This window comes from Ziziphus jujuba, chromosome 2 (assembly GCF_031755915.1).
Source record: "Ziziphus jujuba cultivar Dongzao chromosome 2, ASM3175591v1".
Taxonomy (NCBI): Eukaryota; Viridiplantae; Streptophyta; class Magnoliopsida; order Rosales; family Rhamnaceae; genus Ziziphus; species Ziziphus jujuba.
The window spans coordinates 25549201-25572423 of record NC_083380.1 but is presented as its reverse complement, the minus strand read 5'-3'; the positions used below and the strand labels follow the sequence as shown (position 1 = coordinate 25572423).

The 23223-nt window shown below is 28.5% G+C and overlaps 1 protein-coding gene across 2 annotated transcripts; it reads right to left on the bottom strand.

Annotated features, from left to right (window-relative positions):
- Nucleotides 1-15613: 15613 nt before the first annotated feature.
- LOC107419211 (protein IMPAIRED IN BABA-INDUCED STERILITY 1) lies at nt 15614-23013 on the bottom strand. 2 transcript variants are annotated; one of them, XM_025073978.3, is made up of 9 exons: nt 21824-23013; nt 20586-20870; nt 20068-20385; nt 19425-19652; nt 19093-19190; nt 18652-18740; nt 18012-18535; nt 17029-17161; nt 15614-16083 (listed from the first exon to the last, which is right to left on the bottom strand). In XM_025073978.3, exons 1-9 carry the CDS (start codon nt 22202-22204, stop codon nt 16064-16066), a joined length of 2076 nt encoding a protein of 691 aa, XP_024929746.2. In that variant the 5' UTR covers nt 22205-23013; the 3' UTR covers nt 15614-16063. The 2 variants fall into 2 exon arrangements, with proteins under 2 accessions (XP_024929746.2, XP_015883441.2); XM_016027955.4 differs by having other exon boundaries at nt 18012-18548; nt 18653-18740; nt 21824-23012.
- Between the last annotated feature and the right edge of the window lie 210 nt (nt 23014-23223).

The window sequence follows — 23223 nt, the reverse complement described above, 5'->3', positions numbered from 1 at the left end:
ATTAACAATTAAATTAAGAGTCACACTTGATTATATCTATATATGTGAATTAACCATGCATCATGATAAAAATGTAAAGCAAGAAAATATATAAATATATATATATATATATATTATGCATCATGATTTTACATGCAAAGCATATACGTAATGCCATACTTTCCTAAGCAACGTTGGTAAGTTTATACTAAGCAAATATAATGTGGCACTATATTTTTAGTATAATTTTATTTAACTTTATTTTCACTTATTTCATATTCAAGAATGCTTTTATAGTTTACTGTTATACCAAAGAAGGTGAAAAAATAAAATTAAAAAATGTTAAAGACAGAGTGTCAAATTATTATTGCTTAACATAAGTTTAATAAGAACTTGAGCTTAATAATTCAACTTGATATCAGTATATAAACTTACCAATGACAACAATTAATGTGATGTTTTTAAGTAGTTTAATTAAAATTCATATAAAGCCTCAATGTTCATACTTTTATATATGATGTTTTTAGAAAGTATATACAAATTAGGATAATGATTTGTAACAAAAATATTTATGTTATTGATAAGCACACATTGTAATGCATCATAGCCCAATACCTAATCATGTCAGTCCAATATAGGGGACCATACCATTTTTTGAATTATTTATTTATTTACTTAGATTTGTGAAGCAATAAAAATTATCCTCAGAAAATTTTCTCAATCTATGCAAAAGCAACCATTCAAAAAGGAAAATTTATGCAAAAGCAAAAGTAAAGTTTTGGAAAAATAAATGATAAGTCTTTCATTTTCTTTAAATGGACTTCTCCAAGTTAAATTTATATGTACAAAAATGTCCTTTTTAAGTACTTTTATGTTATTATTATTATATATTTTTTTTCTCCTTTGTTTCTTGCTGTATATGGTGAAGAAAATCAATGATTTAGCACTAAGCAATGCTCAAATGATTTTTCTTTTATTTATTTATTTATTTTTTCTCTCTCTCTCTCTGTCTTCCTTTTTTGGTTATGAATACAAAAAATGAAGAAAAATGAAATGATACGGAGCAAAGGAACAAAAGGCAAAAACTATTAGCAACCACGCGTGAAAATAACATTAAATGGGGTTCCATACTTTATCACCAAATACCAAATTATTATTTTTTGAAATATTAAACAAATCAAAGTATACATGGACCAGCATAGGGGAAAAAAAATGTATATATGGACCACCAAGTACTAATCAACAAGTTATTACCCAAAAAAAAGTACTAATTAACAAGATTTACCAATACAAAGAGAAAAATCCTAATAAATAAACTTTTTTTTTATGAGCTAATCAACAAGCATTGGGCTATCTTAAGATGAATTATTATTATTATTATTATTATTATTGAGCTAAACTTGCATTAATTACTTCCCAAAAATTTAATGTGTAACAAAACATAATAGCCTTGCCCCAAATTAAAACCTCCAAAATACATCTTTTCAAATACGTTGTTACAACTTTCATTCTTCAATCATATAAAAATAAACAGAATAAACAAGACAAAATATAAAAACAATCTTACAACATTCGTACAAAACAGTAAAGGACAAGAAAATATAGAATTTTTTTTTTCTGATTTTCCTTGCAACCAATAATTCATCTTTTTTTTTTTTTTTGTTGCTGAAGCCAATAATTCATCTTTATCCATACAATATTTTCCACAGTTATAAGCAAAAAAAAAAAAAAATTATTGTCTAAGTTTATTGGCCTTTAAAATTATAAGTCATGTCTTTGATGGCATAGTAACTGCTATAGTTTCCAAGATTTCGAGTAGGTGGATTTTTGTACATGTTAAAATTTTTTATTAATTTTATTTATTATTATTATTTGTTTTGATCAAAAGGGGAATTTCACTCATATGAAGGTTTGCACTAGGTTTGGTAGTTTTTATCAATGAATCAAGCTTATAATAATTTTGATAATTCCCACTCTTTTTTTTTTTTTTTACTAATTCCGTAACAATGCAAACAATATATATTCTTTTTTCAAAAAAAAAAAAAAAAAAAAAAAAACCAATCCCAATGGAATTCCAATGGTTTTTGATAAAATAGGTGGGGACTTATAGGGGGAATCATTTCGCTTTAACTTGCCAAAGGTCTTCTGAGCGTTGTCGTCGCGTAGCTAGGCAAACCAATCCCAAAGTTGTTGGCTGCGTTACTCTCTCCCGGTGCCTTTTGCGTCTCTCATACTACTCGCTCCATTTTTACAACACGTTGAAAAATCGACGTCATTTACCGTACTTTTCTCGAACCGTTTTTTCCCCAACGAAACGTTTCTATCTCTTAATTCATAGATAGAGCCCAGAGGTGCGACAGACTGAATAGCCAGAGCTTGTCTTTTCTTTTTGGTATTGGGAATTACCCCAACTGCGTCGTTTTGCTCACCACGTGGACTTGTTCGGTCAAATCCTGGAGAAAGAATCGTATGCGGAGAGTGAGAGTCAAGTAAAAATGCATATGTCCAATAAGGAATAGAACTGTTCACAAGAATGGCATCGATTGGGGGACACCATTGTACTTAGTATGGTCCATTGAGTGCTAGAATTTCGCTCCAAGGTGTCGGTCCCCAAAAAGTCTGGGCGGTCTCTTTGCTTCCATTTTGGTGAGCTATTTGTTAATTAATTCCTTTTAATTCTAACCCACCATAGCCGTCCATTAACAATTATTTTTAGGGTCGGTGAAATGTGGGTGATTAAGCAATTCACGCCTATGAATTTTTGTTTTCTTTAACAATGTTATATATATATATATATATATATATTTATTGTGAATATAATATAATATTAAAAAAAATTAAATCCGCAAAAGATCAAATTTTGATATATAATATCTAATACATTGGTTGAATTATTTGGTATTTCTAATTCTCTATTACCTAAACATAAATAGGTTTCAGGATTTTTTAGTTTCCAGTATTTCTGCTTGTTTATAAGATAATCATATTGAATTTTAATTTAATTGGAATATGAAATATTGTGGATAGATTAAATCTTGAATTTTAATTGAATTCAAATGTAAAAAATTGTAGATGGGTTTCATATATATATATATATATATATATATATATTTGCATTTTTGACAAGATAATTTTTTTTTTTTTTGGAAACAGATAACAAGATAAAATTTGTTGATGTGATTTTGAAGTATTACCTTTATTGTCTTAACAAAGATACTTATGATATATATATATATATATAAATATAGATATATGCTGATTATGTGATTAGTGTAGATTAGATCTATTATTCGGAATTGTAAGGATACAATAATTTTCACTCTTCCAAACTTTTTTATTTAAATGTAGTATGCTAAATTTATGACATAAAAGAATGGCAAATTTTCCATGTTAATAACATGGATGCTTTTTTACTTTTTAATATACAAATTCATTACTTCATTATCTCTTTATAATTATATTATAACAGCAAAATGTTAGTCATTATATTAATCTTAACACGAAGTTTTTTCTTTTCTTTTCTTTTCTTTTTTTTTTTTTTTTTGTTTTTTTGGAGGAACTCCAAGGAAATAAAATATATTTTAAGTTTTTTGTGGTTCATTTAAGACAAAGAAAAAAAAAAAAAACAAAATTGGACAAAATTATTTTAAAATAACTTACTCTAATTGAGATAAATTTAAGCAATATAGTATAAGTTCTTCGTTGTACATCCCCAGTGAGCCATTGAATAACTTAGATGTATCCAGTTGGTCCATTTCTTGTAACTTTTTGTATACATAGAATTTAGTGGTTGACCATAGTGAGACACTCTGTTTTTATTAGGAAGTGATCATGTCAATTTATTTATTAATTGTAACAAATTATGCCAATTTTAACTTCACTTATATAACAATTGTTTTAAAATTATGCAATCTTAACATTGATAAACATAATAATAGGCTTAAATATATATATATATATATATATATATATATATATATATATATATATATATATATATATATATATATATATATATATATATATATATATATATTGATTTGCATAACTTAATTGTATAAATTGCTTTATTCATATACTAACTTGTATAGCATGTGTAATGACTCATTTATATTTTGTATTTTATACATTTTTTGTTGTTGACAAATATGCAATTTCTTAACTCATTGATGAAATATTTGGCACTTTTTATTTTCTTTGTGCCACAGCTATTATAAAATTAAATGAGTATATAGTATATGCTAAGAAAGTTGTATTTAATTGACCATGAAAAATTATGTTATTATTGAAGGTTACTCTAGAGAATTTTCTGTTTAATTACTGTGTTTAATACCATTCCTACATAGCTTTAAATTTTTTTTAAACCAAATCAATTATCACATGTTTATCGCGCATTGTTCTTAAGTCATACTATCATGTAATTTAAACAAAGTCACAAATGTTGTACCGTTGTCCCCTAAGTTTCTGATGAAAAAATGAATAACTTGATTTTATGGTTCCAGAATTTGTTTTTACCTTAATTCTATGTCACCCCACTATTTTTATTTTTTTATTTTTGTTTTTTGAAAAAATGAAATAGCCAAAGAACAAAGAAAAATGATAAAAGATTTGAAATCTGCTATGCTTTTATGTTGTTGTAGATAATGACTGATAAAAAATAATAAATTGTCATATATAATACTTACATAGAAATGCATTGAATGCTTATTATTATAGTTGGCTTACCATTAAAGTTATTATTAAAACTCTAGTGAACTAATTCTTTAATAGTTATTCACTATAATATCTTTTGTACATGCACCAAATGCTATTGACACGTGACACATGATACACATTTTAATATATTTATTTGGTATCTCTATTATTATTTTCTCTTCCCTTAATCACTCCATTTTAAATACCACATTGTCACATTTATGGAGGTTAATCATCTTATCATTTACTTAATTTAGGATTAATTCGAATCATTACTTTTGTAACCATGCATGGATTTACTTTTGCAACGTTACCTCTACCTGACCTACATGTGAATGGAAAAACAAAAAAAAATCTATATTATTGAAGAGGAGCTATATTTGATGTTTTGAAATACACAGAGAATATATATATATATATATATATATATATATATATATATATGTATATTTATTTTATAAAAATTATAATGACAATATTAGCAATAAGTTAGAAATGAAAATAAAATATACATATTCTTATTTTTATAAAAATATATAATATTTTTGTTGCATTTTTCTCATGTTAAACCAATCTTCTGAACTTTATTTAGATGACTTTGAAAGAAGGTTATTAGTAAAATAAGCTGTCTTATAATATATATATATATCATATATGTAATATAGTTTAAATAATTCTTGATGGAGTAGGGTGGTAAAATTTGAAGTACATGCAACTCATGGCACATATTAGAAAATTAATATTATGGAAAAAATTTTAATTTACATCGCGTGTATCACACATGTCTTATATAAGGGGACAAGAAAATCCAGCTAATGACTGAACAAATTTTTATTACAATCACAGAGGCATCAAAGCAAATTGTGACTTTTTGACTTTTGAGTCCTTTGACCATCTTGATTGTTATTCCCATTAGAACATCAAATCTTAGTTAAGATACCGAATTTAACTTCCTTTGTCTAATTGAAAGCAAATCAGAGCCATACTTTGTGTGGACTAGCAACCCCATCTGGATCCACGTGGTATATAAGAATCAGACGGTGGCTGCTGATCTCTGGTCAACACGTGATCGAAATGTAAATGTCAGTGGGATGAACGGCAGGATGGTCATGATGATGAATCTGTCAAAAAAAAAAAAAAAAAAAAGGGGACCCACTGAATGAATGATGGTAGCCACACTATGCATGCCATGTGCCAGACCTGAACCTCAAGAGAGAATATGATCAGTTATCATATAATTTAGAGGGGCAGATGATGAAAGTGAGATTTCAAGGGAGATTTCCTATGGTAATTAAAAATCAATTATATTTTATTAACTATGGATGAAAAGACCAAAATGCCCCCCATCAATGGGTTTGTTAGGGTAATTATGGGGTTCACACCCTTTGTTTTAAGGAAGGGGACCCCCACCTTCTCAACCTTTCAATTAAGGCCACTTTAATTCAAAAAAAAAATCTAAAAAATTAAATAAAGGAATAAATTATGGGTTAATTTGATTCTATTATAAAATTTTATTCTGTTCTTACCACTACTTAAAATTACAAACTCCCATACGTGCAATCGCTTTTACATTGAACATCAATCAATGTGTTTTTCTTTGCACCAAATTTTTATATATTGTTTGGTTTTTAAACAAAGTGATAGAGACTTGATGATATTTCCATCTCATACATCCACACATGTATATTTGTCTCCTAATACATATAGTCGCAGAATTATTGCCCCAAAATATTGAAAATGAAATGATATTATAGGTATTTAGCTTATGAATTTTAACTAAGGAATTTGAATAAAATTCAAATTAAAGTTATTGGCAATGCTTTTGTGAGACATGTGGATCCACTCTCCAAGTAATGGAACTATCATCATGTATTTTTATTTATATAAATTACTTTTCTTTTAATTTTTATTTCTAATACTTACTAAAAATAAATTAAAAATAATTATCACATATATGACGATAATATTAGCTAGTTATCAAGTATTTACTTAGCATGCATGCTAAGAAAATAATAATTAGCTCATAATTAAAATGACAAAAAGTATTTACTAAGTAAATATTACTTAACTAAGAGTTAAATAAAAAAAATGTATTTACTTACCATGCATGAGTACTATGGCATTATATTTTTTTTTTCTGAAAATTATGGCATTATATTTTTTTTTTCTGAAAATTATGGCATTGTATTTGGTATAAAAAATAATTATCACATAAAAATTATATTAGCTGCCAAACTATTATTAGATTATTGTTGGCAAATGACAATTAACTTTACGTTTACTATTTATTTTCCTGCAATGATTTGAAAAAGGAAAGGAATTATTAGTATTTATGTTATTAAAAAGAATCCCATTTGTTTGGCTCGCATAAACATGAAGCTGATATATAATTGGGATTTTATGTTTATGAATCACACACACACAAAAAAGATCTTATATATGTTTATGGATCCAAAATTTGGATCTCCGTTGTCAGATTTTTAGTTGTAGACTTTGTACCAATTGGGAAGAAAAAGTAAAAATAAATGGATATTTTAGAAACAAAAAAAAATGAATATACCAGCAAATTTTCTAGTGCATTATTGAAGTGGAAAACGTATTACAAAATCAATAAAAAAAAAATATGGTTTTCTTTTTCTTTTTCTTTTTCTCTTTTAAGATTGCCATATAATAAAAATTGTTTTCGGATAGTGTAGGTCCAATGTTAAAAATTTAGTTAATATATTACCAAATATTTCCTGAGATGCCATTGAAAAATAAAGCCAAAAGTAAGCCTTAATATTATTATTGAACAAAAATAATAGTTTAATAAATAAAGATATTGGTTTTTTAAGATTGTCATTATACAATTTAATAATTTCGTATAATAAAAATTGTTTTTAGATCATAATCTAGGTCCAATGTTAAAAATTTAGCCAATATATTACAATTATTTCCTGACATGCCCTTGAAGATAAAACGAAAATTATGATGCTAAAATGAGTAAGCCTTACCAAAATTATGATGCTAAAATGAGTAAGCCTTAATATTATTATTGTACAAAAAATATATATTTAAACTATTAATTTATCAAATATCACGTACAATAACTAAAAGGAAAGTACAAACAATAGAAATCAAAGATCTTTGGCAACAAAGAAAAATGATAGATGAAAAAGAAAAAACAACTTAATAAGGACTAATAGTAATTTGTCAAAGAATATCAATGGCAAAAAAAACAGAAGCAAACGAGGCAATTAGGCAAATCCATTTCGTATGGCAGTGACACAATTGGCCCATTTGGTCCCCTTTCTACTTTATATCACTATAATGATGAAGTCCTCCATTTTTCAAAAACATCCTCGCCATGATTTCCATTTATTTTCTTCCCCTTATTAAAGTATATAATCTTTTTCTTTTAAAGTTTGAGATTTTAGAAAACATGATCTTTAAAATAATTTTTGACACGTTTGGCATGGCATATGGAATAGATATACAATTAGAATATCTATTTTTTGTTTGGTGTATTTCAATTTCAAAAATATATATTCCATAGAAATACATATTCCTCTGTTTTAATTAATGAAATAACCATTTTTTTAAAAGATTTAGAATATCTTCAATGATTTTGTCAATTGTTTTTTTTTTTTTTTGAGGGGGAGAGCGCATATCGATAAATTATATATATAAAAAAAATCTCTAGAATGGATTTATTTAAATATTTTATCAAGCTCTTGTAGCAAGAAGAAATATCTATCAAATTGATCTTCTACTTCTGGATATCTGTCATACATTCTAAAATTTTATAAAATGTAAAGTTTTTTTTAAAAACTAAATTTTTTCAAAACAAAAATAGAAGAAAACATACTATTAAAATATTTAAATAATTGATAGTCATATATAGTTTTTATGCATATTATTATACATTTATATAATCTATTTTTAGATGATATCAATTTTTATACTACATATATAAGAATTTACATTTACATAAAAATCTACATTTACAATTGAAGATTCTTTTAGAACTAATATTCCTTCATTTTAAGGATAAAAATACCTACCATACTTAATATATATTTAGATTTATATTTATTGTTCTATACTAAAAAAATAAATAACTATCTAATTTGACTTTTAATTGATTTTTACCAAATTTGATATTTTTTGAAAAAAAAAATATTTATAAATACTAAAATAACTTTTTTTTTTCTTTTCCTTTTTCAATTCCTATGAATGTATACTCTTATTTTAAGTGGAATAAAATATATAAAAAACACATATATACATATTATATATATTAGGACTATTTTTGTGGATAAAATTGGGCATACATGATGGATGACTTCTTCCACAATAACATTTTTGTATATGTATACATATATATATATATATATATATATATATATATATATATATATATGACTTGCCTCTTAGAAACTTGAGTTTTTACAAAAGAAAAAAGAAAAAAAAAGAAAAAAAAGAAAAAAAAGAAAAAAAGGAGGCGCTTTAACTAAGCTAAAAAAGTTATCTATTAGAATTAACACACAAAAAATGGTTATATATATATATATATATATTTCTACATTCCAATGTGCATGCTTACCATCAACTTGATGCTGATTTGATATTGAGGTTTTGTGGTGATGGATTATGATGTACTTGGAATTTAACCATTGTATATAATATGGGGTTTCTAAATAATCACATGAATTTTTCTGCTCGAAGAAGGACAATGATATTGTAACCTTATAGACCAAGACAAAGCCTTTCAATTTTCCATGACTTTTTTTTTTTCTTCCCAAATTGGAGCCGAAAGGGTTTGTGTGGTTGCTTTCAATGCTAGAAAAACATATACTCATATCAAGGTTTTGGATATTTAGCAAAAAGTATGCTTTACTATTGGGTCCTTATCCATTGAAAATCAATGCAAGTAGTTTTTTGTGGTTCATAATTGTTTCATAAATCACTAGATGGACCAAACCAGGTTGTTACCAACTGTGTGATTTTAGAATCTATGTTTGTATTTGTTTGCTTTTTTCCTTTGTAAGACTATGCTTTTAAATAAATAAATAAATAAATATGTTTTTGTATCAGTTTTTTGATAAGTAATATAATATTTTATCATTATGGGTGATATAGAGTGTTTTTACTTATTTGGTTATGGAACTTATAAAATTACAGCATTATTAGGTAACCAATTTTTTTAAATTTTTTTATATTTAATTGTGTGTGACATGCTTTAAAATGTTAATTATTGTTAGTTAATGACATTTAGAATTTGTTAGACATAAACAAGCTATAAATTTGAAGGGAAAAAATATAAACATTGGATTGAAAATTATTTCAAATTGTTTTTAATTTAGTGACCATGTTTTATATTTTTCCCTTTAAATTTTTAGTTAATTAAGAAGCCTATCAAATTCTAATTAATCTTTGAAAGAAACAAACTATACCTAATTAAATTGAAAAACTAAAAATTAAAAACCAAAAGCCATCACCACACATGTTACATTTTAGATTTATCGATTTCTCAATCATATTTACCATTTGCCATCCATTGTAGCAAATGCTGAGTCAATATCTTGGTACAGTTCCTACTTTCAAGGGTTATTGGTCAGGGAAAATGGAATTAACAAAAATCAACGTAAATTACAATAATACCTTATCACATTTTATTTTTGTTACCATATCATCATTTTTTTTTGAATTTTTTTGCATGAAAATTGGTTTCAAGAAAATATGGAGATGTCAATTACAATTTAATTGCTTTTACTTAGATGAAAATGTAATAATTTTACAAGTGAAAATTTCAAAAATAGGTGTACGGAAGAGGTAATATTTCAATAAAAAAGAAATGTGAATGAGATTATGTAATTTATGAAAAATATAAGGATATATCTGCAAAATTGACAACAATGAGGGGGTGATAAATATAATTTATATATTGATTATCATAAATCTAGAAATGAATTTAGTCAATAATCCTCAAATACCCTGTAGATAATTATTCCACTTTTCATACAATAAGATATGAGCCCAAAATATTTGCACAATTCAGCTAATATGGCCATTAGCTAAACACAAAGAAGGGAAAAATGACAATAGCTTAGATTTCACAAAAGATAGCAATAATTCAAAGATAGCAATAATTCAATGTATGGAGTAATTAATTTCATTCAAAAGGAATAGACAGCTCAAAATATATCCAATTTAATTGTTATCCAAGTTCAAAGTATGTTTCAGACCTACATTATACTCTTACTAATTTAGTGATGGTGGATAAATGGGGTCGAGGGACCAATGTTTGCTACTAAAATGGAAACAATAAATAAATTGCCATTTTCCTCTTCAGTTGGTTATTTTGTAAAAATAAGTTTGCAATTGCATTTCCATTGAATTAAGGAAAAAAAAAATTTATCATAAATTTTTTAATTATTTTTTAAATATTTAGTTATATAAATAAAACAAAATAAATTGAATTGAATAATTTTGATAGTAAATTCTATTTATTTGCATAAAGAATATATATACTTTGCCGCCGTACATTTTATATGGAAAAAATTTTATTAAAATTTTATAATTATAAGTTAATGATTGACTATGTAAAAATGAAAAATAATAATATAAAATAATAAAATAGAAATATAATAGATTTTTTTTTTTTTTTCAGATTCATTTGAACTTTATACGGTCCTCATATATTTTTATTTATCAAATCAGCCTTTTTTTTTTTTTTTTTTAAATTAGAAACCATTTTATTTGGATTCATATATGAAATCTGCAACTTCATCTGAAATATCTTCATATGAAACATGATCTCTTCCTTCATCAATGGTTGGTCTCTTCATTTAACCTTACGAAAATATCACCCATTCTTCTATATTACAGGAAACTTCAACAGTATTACAAATATTCAAATAGTGATGCCCAAATCTAAATCAGTTTTTTAGATTTATGTTTTTTGTTAATTTACATATATTGGCTTTTGTATAATTTATGGTTTTGCTCCTTATATTGTAAAATCTATGGGTCCTTCATATAAAAGAAAAAGAAGGAGATGGCTGCAGATGATGGTTGCCATGTCTTCTGTAGGGTTGTGAAGATAAAGGAAAAAAGGGAAAAAGAATTATTAGGTTTTCAAAAAAATAAAATAAAGTAAAAGGGGGTATTTTAGTACATTAGATTGATATAAAACTATATAAAGTTAATTTTACAATGCAACTAACACTTTTCAATATAAAATTATGAAGAATTGGTGTTTATAGTATTTAAATTTATAATATTAAATAAATAAAAAAATGATAGAATATATTATATTAAACATTAAGATTAACCATAATTAATACAAAATTCATATAGTTGCATATTAATAATTATATAAAAAATTATTTACAAAATATATCTTTTAATAATTATTTTTTACATTTTATATCTTAAAATGATAATAAAAAAATGATCAATAATTTTCAGCTTCAGTCACCCAAGAATTTTATGTATGTGATATTGAAATAATATTTATAAAATATAATATAATTATAATAATTGTTTTATATACTTAATTAATAAATAATTTTAACAAATATGTATTTTTTTTAACATATTTGTATTAATAATAGTTTATTTATGATTATTACTATTTATGATTAATTAATTGATTAAAAAAATATAATATCCATTCAATATTTTAGCAATTCTTTCTAAAATTTTAATAAAAAAAAATTGCATTTTTTAGAATAAATTTCCATTAATTTAGATCATTTTTTACAAATTCTTATTGATATTCTATATTTTTCAATATTTTCATGAAAATTTTTTATATTTTAAAACTTCAATATTTTCATTAATATCGAAATTTTGAACTTTAACTGACCTCAAAACCTAAGCAAGTAAAGTGAATGAAGTACTACTTAATTAGTACATAATGGTTTAGCTACTTTCATTAATAACAAGGATAAACCAATTGAGATGGACATCAATAACCCCCTCTTTTCCTAAAACTTGAAATTTCAAAACTGTATGTTAAACCAATTGAGATGGTCCTAACTTGAAATTTCAAAACTGTATATTAATCTTATAGCCATTGATACACATAATAATTAGTGGAAAAGAAATTTTAAAACACGGGCTTGATCCAACTTCGAATTTAGGTTAAATTATCAGAAATAGTTGTTATTTGAGCTGTTCTAGAGTAAGGTTAATTAGAAAATTTTGTACTTTGTAATTTCAATTGAACAAATTAGATCAAGGTGACTTGAGGCTATATTTATATTTACTGAATTAGGTCATAGCTCCGAGAGAACTTTGTAAACAAGTTATGCCAAGCCTTAAATAAGAAGAAGAAGCAAAATAAATAAATAAATAAATAAATAAATAAATAAATAAAATTGTGGACACACATCCATTGCCAATATTTGAGTTGGACCATTTTAACAAAAAAATTTTGAATTTGGGCCTTTTGTGCCAAAAAATTGAGTTGGCCTATTGAGATTTGGGTAACAATATCAATAGGCAAAGTAGATTGGGGTCCATAAGGTGGAATCTCAAAAACGAGTTAGGTTGAGAAAATGTTAGATATTATGTTAAATTACTACTAATTTAAAAAATTTAAATTGTTAAAATGTGAGTCAATTGTATGCGTAAAGTTATGTCCAATATTTTTTTTTATTTGTAAGTGATTTTTGTCTTTACAAATGTTAATTTTTTAAATAGATACAAATGTAACGATAGTAAGTTTTAAATTTAAATTTTATAGATTTCGATACTAAATTAGAATTTAGAAATTCTCATTAATATTATAACTTCTCATTAACTTTATAATAGTATTCATACAAGTGCAACATTATTCACATATGGTAATAAATCACTAAAGAAACAAATAAAGAGAATAAATAGAAATAATCCAAGAATACATGATGTACTACGCTTTCCTTAATACCCAATTCATGGCCAAAAATCAATTAATTATTATTTAAATAGTAGTTTGAGGGGCATCAAATAGTTTAGCAAATTATCAAATGATATATCATTATTTTATTAGATGGCAATATATATAATTTTATATGTAGATGAGTAAACCTTTTAAGGGTTAAATGAAACTAAGAGAGATGTATTCAATTTAGAGTTTGATGGATTTAAAATGAATTATAAATTTTAAAGGATTTGATGGATTGTTATGGAATTCTACAGACTTTATAAAGATTTTATAAGAATCTAATGAAATCTTTGGATTTAAAGCTGGATTTTATATTGACAATTTTCTTCACAATTTCCCTGTTAAAATTCTTTCAAATCTATTAAAATCCATTATTTTTTAAAGTCTTTTAAAATTAATGACTTTTTGAATACCATCAGATTTTAAAAGAATTCTATAAAGTCCTAATTGAATACATCTAGATTTTAATGGACTTTTATAAAATCCATTAAAATCTGAATTGAATATCATTAGACTTGTATGGACTCCCTTAAAATCTAAATCGAATACCTCAAAACTTTAAAAAACTTTTAAAATCCTTCAAATTCTAAATTGAATACATCCCCTTAAACCTCATCAAAATGAACCCGTTATATTAGCCCATTATAAATGGGTGAATCAATTAAACTTGTTTAATTCATTTAGAAATGTATTTTTGGTAGTTTTATTATATGTTAAGAAAAATAATTATTTCAATTACTCCAAATCTATGAGATTTAAAAAAAATTTGGAGTGAAAAATTATTATTTGTTATATAATATTATATTATTCTTGTATGATTTTCAACAATTATAATTTTAGTAATTTTATTTTATATTTTCAATTTATACAAGTGAATATGTATATTAGATTTGTGTTTTTTCCCCTAAGTTTTTAATAATTATGAATATGCTTCTAAACATACTTTATTATGAAATTTAATTAAATATTTTACATTTTTTAATTATATATATATTTTTACTATTGAGTTAAACAAATTGTTAAACGACAACACGCTATTTAAATGAATGTGTTTGGGTTTTAATATCTTCACTCGTCGGCTTAACAGGTTGATTAATTCAAAACAAGCCAACAATATAATGTCATTTAATTTGGTAACCATTCTTCTTTTTAACATGATTGCTTTTGCTTCTTTCATTGCATTTTATATATATTTTCTAAAATATCTTCTTTTTATCATTGCATTTTATGTATATTTTCTAAGATATCTTATTTTTATTATATGTTTCATAGATTCCAGTTAAACAATGTTAAATTATTCAGTACATATTAATCGAATAATATTAACATTATTAGTACATGTCAACCGAACAATATTATGTTGCTCAACTTACCATAAATATCACAAATCGAATTATTTTTTTATAGTAGGAAAAAATATTTAATTTATCCTTTACAAATTCCATTAAATTGATTGGAATAAAATTATATTTGATGAAGAATGTTTAATCAACAAAATATTCAAACCTCAAAAACATTTATTAAAATAATTACAAGAAAACAAAATTATATTTAATACAATTAAATAATTCATGTGTATAAATTATATATGAATAAATGATTATAGTTATATATTTCTATAGTAATATATATATATATATATATACACACACAATTAAATATATATTTTTATATAAAATGTAGTGAGAAAAGCAAAAATGGTCATGTAGACTATTTGCTGAATTTTTTTGCTGCTTCTAACATTATTTTTGTTTAAATGCTTAGCTAATTTCAAGTTTGTGTTTGATTTATAATTTTCAATTTTTCTTAACGCTTTTACTTTTAGTGGTTAAAATTTATACTTAGAATCAATTGACGAGTTAGGTATTCTAACCTGGTTATAAATTTCCTGAAAATTAAATATAAAAACATAAACATAAAATTGAAAACCACTTTCAATATTGTGCTTTCTTTTTTTTTTTTTTTTTTGGCTTGCTTGCTTTCCTATGCTTCAAAGGGTCACAGGAAATTCAAAGAAGCAAAAAGTAAAGATTTGAGAAGGGGAAAACTTGATGCATTATACCTTATGAACCACAAAAATTTACAGGCTTTTCTCTGAAACCCACTAGGATTTGGATCTATCTATACATTGCTGGATGGGACTTGACTGATCAGAAAATAAAGAAGCTAAATAAAAGCAAAAGGAAGAAGAGAAAATATTACATTAGGGCAAAGAAACCATTGTTTCCTTTCCTACCACTTTGGAGCCCTATGAATCAAAATAAGTCTAATTGGTCATAGTTTCTCCGCATCTTTTGTCACTGTGTTTTTGCTAGGGATGCGTGCTTCTTTAGCTAGTTGTTTTCGCGTCTGTTGGACATGGTAGCCATATAGGAGACGCCCTCAGCCCAGTTGAATTCTTGTATACTTATCTGCTTTATGGTTAGAGATATCTGTTCTCTTCCCAAGTTCCACAAATCAATTGAATCAAACAAATTACTTGGCAAGCTTCTTTCCTGCAATGCAAAAATGACACCGTTAGCCATAGTCCATTATGACAATAACAAATCGTTTTCATTAACCTCTTCTTTAATCCCACTTTTTACCTGTGAATGAACCCAAAACATCTCACTTTATGCAAGTGGGAGACAATAAGAACTCATGCAAAAAGCATACTAAAGTGTTCATAATCATATTGTTGTTTAAGCATGATGGTTTGGTTACATAGATTTTCGGACTATAATTTCTTGAGATTTTTCATGCCATCATTACAAGCTCGGAAAGAAAATCGTTTTAAGAGATAAATCAATTAAAATCAATTATAACCATCACTGTGTCGTATAATGGCAAAAGCCAAGTATGGTGATCAAATTAATCACTTGGACAATCATTTGACAGTCGGTAAAATCAATTTAACATCCATGATAACAGTGTTAAGGGTAATTATAAACGCTAGGAGCGAAAAGGATAATCTTCATAACAGTCAAGGGCTTTAGATGTAAAAAGAATGGAGGAAGAAAGAAAAATTAAAATGGAATAAAGGGAGCCTAAGCTGGTTTGGCTAATACCTCAAATTATTTAGAAGAGACAGGGAAGGACAAAATAAATGGAACTATGGCTAATAAAGCAGTCAGTCACCAGTGCGAAGGGATAGATCCAGAACATTTTCAAATGGGAGGCCAAACTTTTATCAATTAGATATATGTAGAGCATGCACAACATGAAACAGCAGTACTTTATTTACCAATGCCACCCTAGTGGTCCCCCCTTACCCAAAGGCCCTTTTCAATCCATCCTTGGGTGATGTCATGATGGCAATTGGCAAGTTATCATCATGTGCATGTTTTATATAAAATCATGATCCTTGGGACTGGAAAAGAATTTAAAAGAAGAGAAAAATGACATAAAAGTAAAAACTAATGTAACAGTTAATAGCATAATCATTAGAATTGTTACTATACCTCTATGGAACCATGATTTTCGGACTGCCCGTCGGATTTGGCGCTCATGTCTTTCTAACAGTTCATCAACTCTATGTGTTTGAGATAGCAAGGGTCCAGAAAATTCAACTTTGTCTCCTTGATCCTGAAAACCCTGCACATGACCAATCTTGATAGTGTTCAATAGGTGTGTAACATATCAACATTACAAGGAAACAAGAAGGATCCATTTGATTTATGTGATCAGCTCAGCCAACACATCATAAAATAATCTACTCAGCCAACATATCATAAAATAATCTATATATTGTCAAGTCCTCTGTCATCTTGAAAAACAATTTCACTGAAAAAGGTAGTTATAATATGAGCCCCTCTTAAAAGGGACTGCTAAGAAACTGGTAATTACCGACAAGATTGATGGTATTGAATCAATATTATGATGATGTCACATTGTTCAGTTTCAGCTACTACATCTAAGGAGCTGCCTTTTCTATTAATTACCGAGTGTGCCAATAGCTGCCATTCCAACGAAGCCATAAAAGAAAATACATTTATTTACAGAATCCTACAAGAAACCAAGCGGCAGATTCATTCCCATGGAATATTGCAATTGGTCTGGAAAATGCTGACTCCTTTATCCTAAACCTAATTAACAACATGATTTGAGATAAATAGCTCACTCAATTTGTGGCCAAATTTAGACTGTTAACTTGTTGAAAAGTTAGCAAGAGATTGATAATTGTAAAAGAAAAAGAATGAACAGTTTCCTAATCAACAGAATTTCAATGACCCATTCAGTAACATAATCTCTTATTAAAACAAAACTCTACAAGAAAGGGATATTAACTAAAGTTGCAAAGATACACAAGTTTTCAACCATTTGATGGGTTCCAATCGTTATATTCAATAAATTGTGGGGCAGTACAAAATTTCTTTTCAAAGTCAGATTTCATATTAAAAATTTAAGTCAACCTTATATTTTATTCTTGAATTCACATACTTACCAGATCATGTTTACTAGCTCCCATTTCCTCTCTTCGATAAAGTGCGAGGGATAATTCTTGTGAGTGATACCCTTCAGAAGCATCAAAAGAATCTGGACGTTCAAACTTGCCCCATTGATTTTGGATTGCAATCTTGGCAATCTCATATGAATCATGGCCTTTGGAGTCTGCACGTTCCCTGTGTCTAATGTCCCCATTTTCAAGCTTTTTAAGGTCCAAGTTATTCCTTGAAGGCAATGCAACAGAAGGTTCAACTGCATTAAAAACATGTCCTCTTGAAATAGAACGGCTATGGGATCTTATTGCAGCATCTTCTTTTCGTCTTTTTGCCCATGCAAAGCCACCTGATGTGGAAACCTGTAATGGGCCTGAGAAGGGAATGTCCCCTTGAGATGCATTCTTCACATGCAAGGCCTCTTCCAGTTTATCAATGGATGACTTTGGCACCTCCCCACGTACACTAGCATTGTTTTCTTTACGACTACGTTCATTATTGTTATTGCTTTTACTTGTGTCCTGGGCTTGAGATGCCAAATCCTGCAAGATGAGTATTTTCAAATTGTAACCAGCTTTCCTCAGTAGTATTAACATATATGCATATCTACACAGAAGAACATGCGTATGGAGAAAGACAGAGAGACCTCTGCTGGTGCCAGTTTACTGATTCCAAGGGGTTTCCTTGTTGTCTTTCTTGTATCGGGTCCACGAACTCTCCCGCTAGTCTTCTTCCTGAGAGTTCAGTAAAAAACATATATATATATATATATATTTACACCATTCCAAAGATAACATCATAATATTACTAACAGAACAGATGAATCTGGGAAATCTAGGGATCAACAACTCAATAATACTGGGAAGGCTGTCACCATATATCTTAATGTCATATGCTTTAGAAGGTATGCATAAAAATAGGGCACTGGGTTACAACATTTAAATGGTAGCAATGCTTCTTTCTCTTTTAAATAATCTAACCAATTCGCCAGATAACTCCTGTGAGCGAATGGCTGGCATAATATTTTTATTTTTCTTAGACGAATTTAATCATTTATTTATATTCAGTTTGTATGAGAATTCTCACCTTCTTGCCTCCTCCCGATTTTTGGCATCAATCTCTTTGCTAGGTGGATATACTGGAAAGCTAGATGGATCACATGCATAAGGCTTTGTTGTAAAATACTGAAAGTGGTATTGAAAAAACACTGTATTAGGTGAATATCAATGGACGCAACTAAATGTTTAAATTGTAAAATGTTGCATATGCATTCAGTCGTTTTATCATTGATATAAACTAAAGCATTATTCATGGCTACAATCATCATTTACGACTTTGAAGTACTTTAGAATTATATGAAATGAATTCACTTGCATGCGAATTGGAGTAATCATAAGAAGTTTGTTGCTCATGCTTACCTCAGATGCAAGAGCAGAGGAGGCTGACCCACGCTTATATGGTTCTACAGAAAGGAGAGTTTCTAGTAGTTTCACATTTGCGGTAGGCAAATCTTTAAAAGTCTCGTGTAGACAACTATCATAGGGTTGCTGTGGCTTAAATAAAGTAGCATGGGGAAGTCTGGACTTTTTCCAGTAATCATCAGGTGGGGAGCCACAAAGCTTGAAAATCTTGTGCAGCTGTTCAACCTGTAAAAAGAGCAAGAAAATAACTACTTGGTCTCAAACCAGAGAAGTAAAAGAAGAGAATACCAACAGACATCCTCGTATAAAACCAAATGTTGAAAGTCATGCATGTTGTTCCATTCAGACCCCTAAAAGATTATATGGGTTATATGCCAGGACTGCTTTCAATGAGCAAGTAAACTGGAATTTCTTACAGATCTAGAACAGAAAGAAGTGCAATGAAACATATGATGATCTTTCTCTGAAGATATCTGCAGGTACATGATTGATCCTATTTGAGAATTTCCAGTAGAAAAAATCATTCCTACTGAGAAAGTAATTTTCTCTTTAAACATCCCTTCTATTTATATAATTGTTAGACAGATTATAAAAGACTAGGATCCATATAAAAGTACAACTTACTGAAATGAGTAATTACCTCTGTTCTCCCTTGAAGGATCGGTTTCCCCATGAGTAGTTCTGCAAAGACACAGCCGACGCTCCAGAGGTCTACAGAAGCTCCATAATCTGTTGACCCGAGCAGAAGTTCAGGAGGACGATACCATAATGTGACAACACGGCTTGTTAAGGGTTGCCTGTGTCCAAAATTACAGAAGTTTGCCAATCCAAAATCAGCCACCTTCAAAATTCCTTCATTGTTCACTAGAAGATTTGATCCTTTTATGTCCCGATGCATTACACCACGCGAGTGACAATGTTCAAGTCCGGATAATAATTGCTTCATATAGCATTTGATCTATAAAATGAGATCATCCTCAGCCTTTAATATAAAGATAAACATCAAAACAATCTTTCAAAAATTTATGTGAAGATTCACTCTGTTTCTACATGGCAAATCAGATATTAATGGGAAGGAGAGTTTTAAGTTTATATAACTACAAGATCCAAAAACCAGCTTGGTATTCTAGGATATTGATGAAGGCAAAGTAAGCACACCTGTGCCTCACTGAATTTGATGTCAGGGCAAGACAGGAGTCCAGTAATGTCATGTTCCATGTACTCGAACACAAGGTATATGCTACATGATAGACGGGATGTAATTATGCCTTCCAATTTGATGATATTTGGATGGTCAAGCCTGCGAAGAATCATGATTTCTCGTGCCATAAACCGGACACTCTCAGGTTCAAAATTGTCAAACCGGACCTTCTTCAAAGCAACTATCTTCCCAGTGTCAAGGTCACGTGCTCGGAACACACTACTATATGTACCCTGTCCAATCTGTTAAGAAGAAAATGCAAAGAGGATCATATATGTAAAGATCGTAAAACTAAAAAGAGTGACATACTATTCAGATAAAAGTTAAAACAATCCTAATCAGTCAACGCCCACAAATAAGACAGTTGCATCCAAAAGGTTAATGACATAGCAGCAATGCTATTCAATAAAAAATTACACCGATACAATAAAAATTATAAGAAAACACATTTCACTTTTAGGAAGCAACTTCATGTAAAGCTCCACCACCAGGGCGTAGAAGGTTGAGAATAGAACCTTCTTCCTAGAAAATGTACTTTTCACGGGATAGTCTTACCATAATATTTTAGCCACTATAGTAAAATTCATGACAGAAGCAAAAGATTATCCATACAGCTTCGCTAAAAGAGGTAAGGAGCATAAAGAAAAAGAACTTATGATTCCACAAACATTCAAAATATCCAGTAAAACGATGACTAATGGGAAAATTACATATTTGGTGCATGCATTGATTTCAATTGCATGCTTAACCTTGTTCAATTTCTCAGGTGATAAACACCTAACCATCTTTTAAGTTGCTACAGCAAAGATATGAACAAAAATGCAGGTTTTTCAGAATGTCACTGAACATGTATAAAAACCAATTTCATGGAGAACTTTTTGGACCTTCACCTTGCAGACTGAATGCCCAATTTCCAAGTTTTTATCAACAAAATGCAAAGAAAACCCAAAAGATAAGAATTGATATTTTAACATTTTCTTCCGCATTCAAAATTAGCCATCCTGTTGTAAAAACAAATACATGATCATGAAGAACAAACACAATGATTTTTGCACAAGGCAAATTTTTTGTAACATTGCGACCAAGTAAATTCCAAATTTCTTATCCATATATAAATTATGTTATATATAGATAAATATTTGATTTTGCAAGATATTTTGTCACAAAATGTATGATATTATATAAGGACAAGAACCTTCTCTAGTTTCTCATAGGAATCAGCTCGACGTGGCACCCAACCGTGAATTGCTTCCCCGGCGACGGCGCTGAGCCAAGCCGGCCACCCAGCTGCCACGTGCTCTCCTTCCACATATTTCTGCAAATTCCCAAGTCTGAAGCTTAAAGATTCATACCCACCACCACCACAACCACCATTTGAACTCGCTCTTCCCGACTCACCCAACTCGCTCCCGCTCAACCCAACCAACTCACTCCCCTTCTTCTTCTTCTTCTTCTTCTCCAAATCCCCCAAACTGACCCGGCTACGACCCGAATTCCCCGCATTGTCCCTAAATGCGCCTGAGTGATCGAAAGCAGGCGTCACAGACACCGCCTGCTTCGAACTCACGCAACCCATCACCACCGCCGCCGGCAACCGGAGCTCACAACCATATAACCCGGAAAAATCCTTTCCGGCCGGAAACCGATCGGACCCAAGATCGGGAAAACGAATCGAACCGGGTCGCAGTTCGGTTCCCGGATTCTCGGAAAGCGAATTTAGCAGAAAACCAAGGAAAAAATATTTTTTTTTTCGGGTGGCAGAGCAAGAATGGAGGGTCGAAAAACAGAAATGGGTTTTTATACCACTAAATTGGAATGTTTTTTTCAGTCCCTCATCAATTTTCTATTTCCATTCTCAGACTTTTTTTTCTTTCACTTTCTTTCTTTTTCTCTTTCTCTCTCTCACTTTCTGCTTATCTTTTTTTTTTTTTTTTTCTTTCTCTTTTTGGTTTTGTGTTTGTCCTTTGTTTTTTTCTTCCTTCCAGTTCTGCGACAATCGCGGATGATAGTGTGATTAGGATTTAAGATAAATGGAAAAAGGAAAGTGGGTTTTTAATGCGGCCTCACAACAACAACAGCAAAAACGAAACCCCAAAGCCAAATCAACGCAAAAGTTTGTACTCTGTTTTTTATCGTGCGTGTGTTTTGTGGGCACATTTTCATTTTTTTTTTTTTACTTTGTTTCTGTTTTGGTTTCACTTCTGCTGTTTCTGTTTTCTGAAAACACAAAAATTAAAAAACCAATGTGAATGTGGAAATGAGAAATGGGTTATAATAATAGCTTTATTATTTGTTTTTGTCATTGGCTGTTTTTATTCTCTGTTTTTGTTATCTACTGTAAATCTCTCTCTCTCTCTCTCTCTCTTTCTCGCTCTTTGTTTTTATTTTCTGTGTTTTTTTTCAAAGGAGCAAACGAAAAATAAAAGGCTAACATGAGACTTTGAGGTATCACTGACTGCATGGGATTGGGATTGGGATTTGGGAGGGAATAGGCTGGCAACACCCAAAAATTAAAAATTAAAAAATTAAAAAAGTGGGCCCACTTTTTTGGTGATAATAATATTTTTTTATTGGGTGGTGGTTGTTCAATGGTTG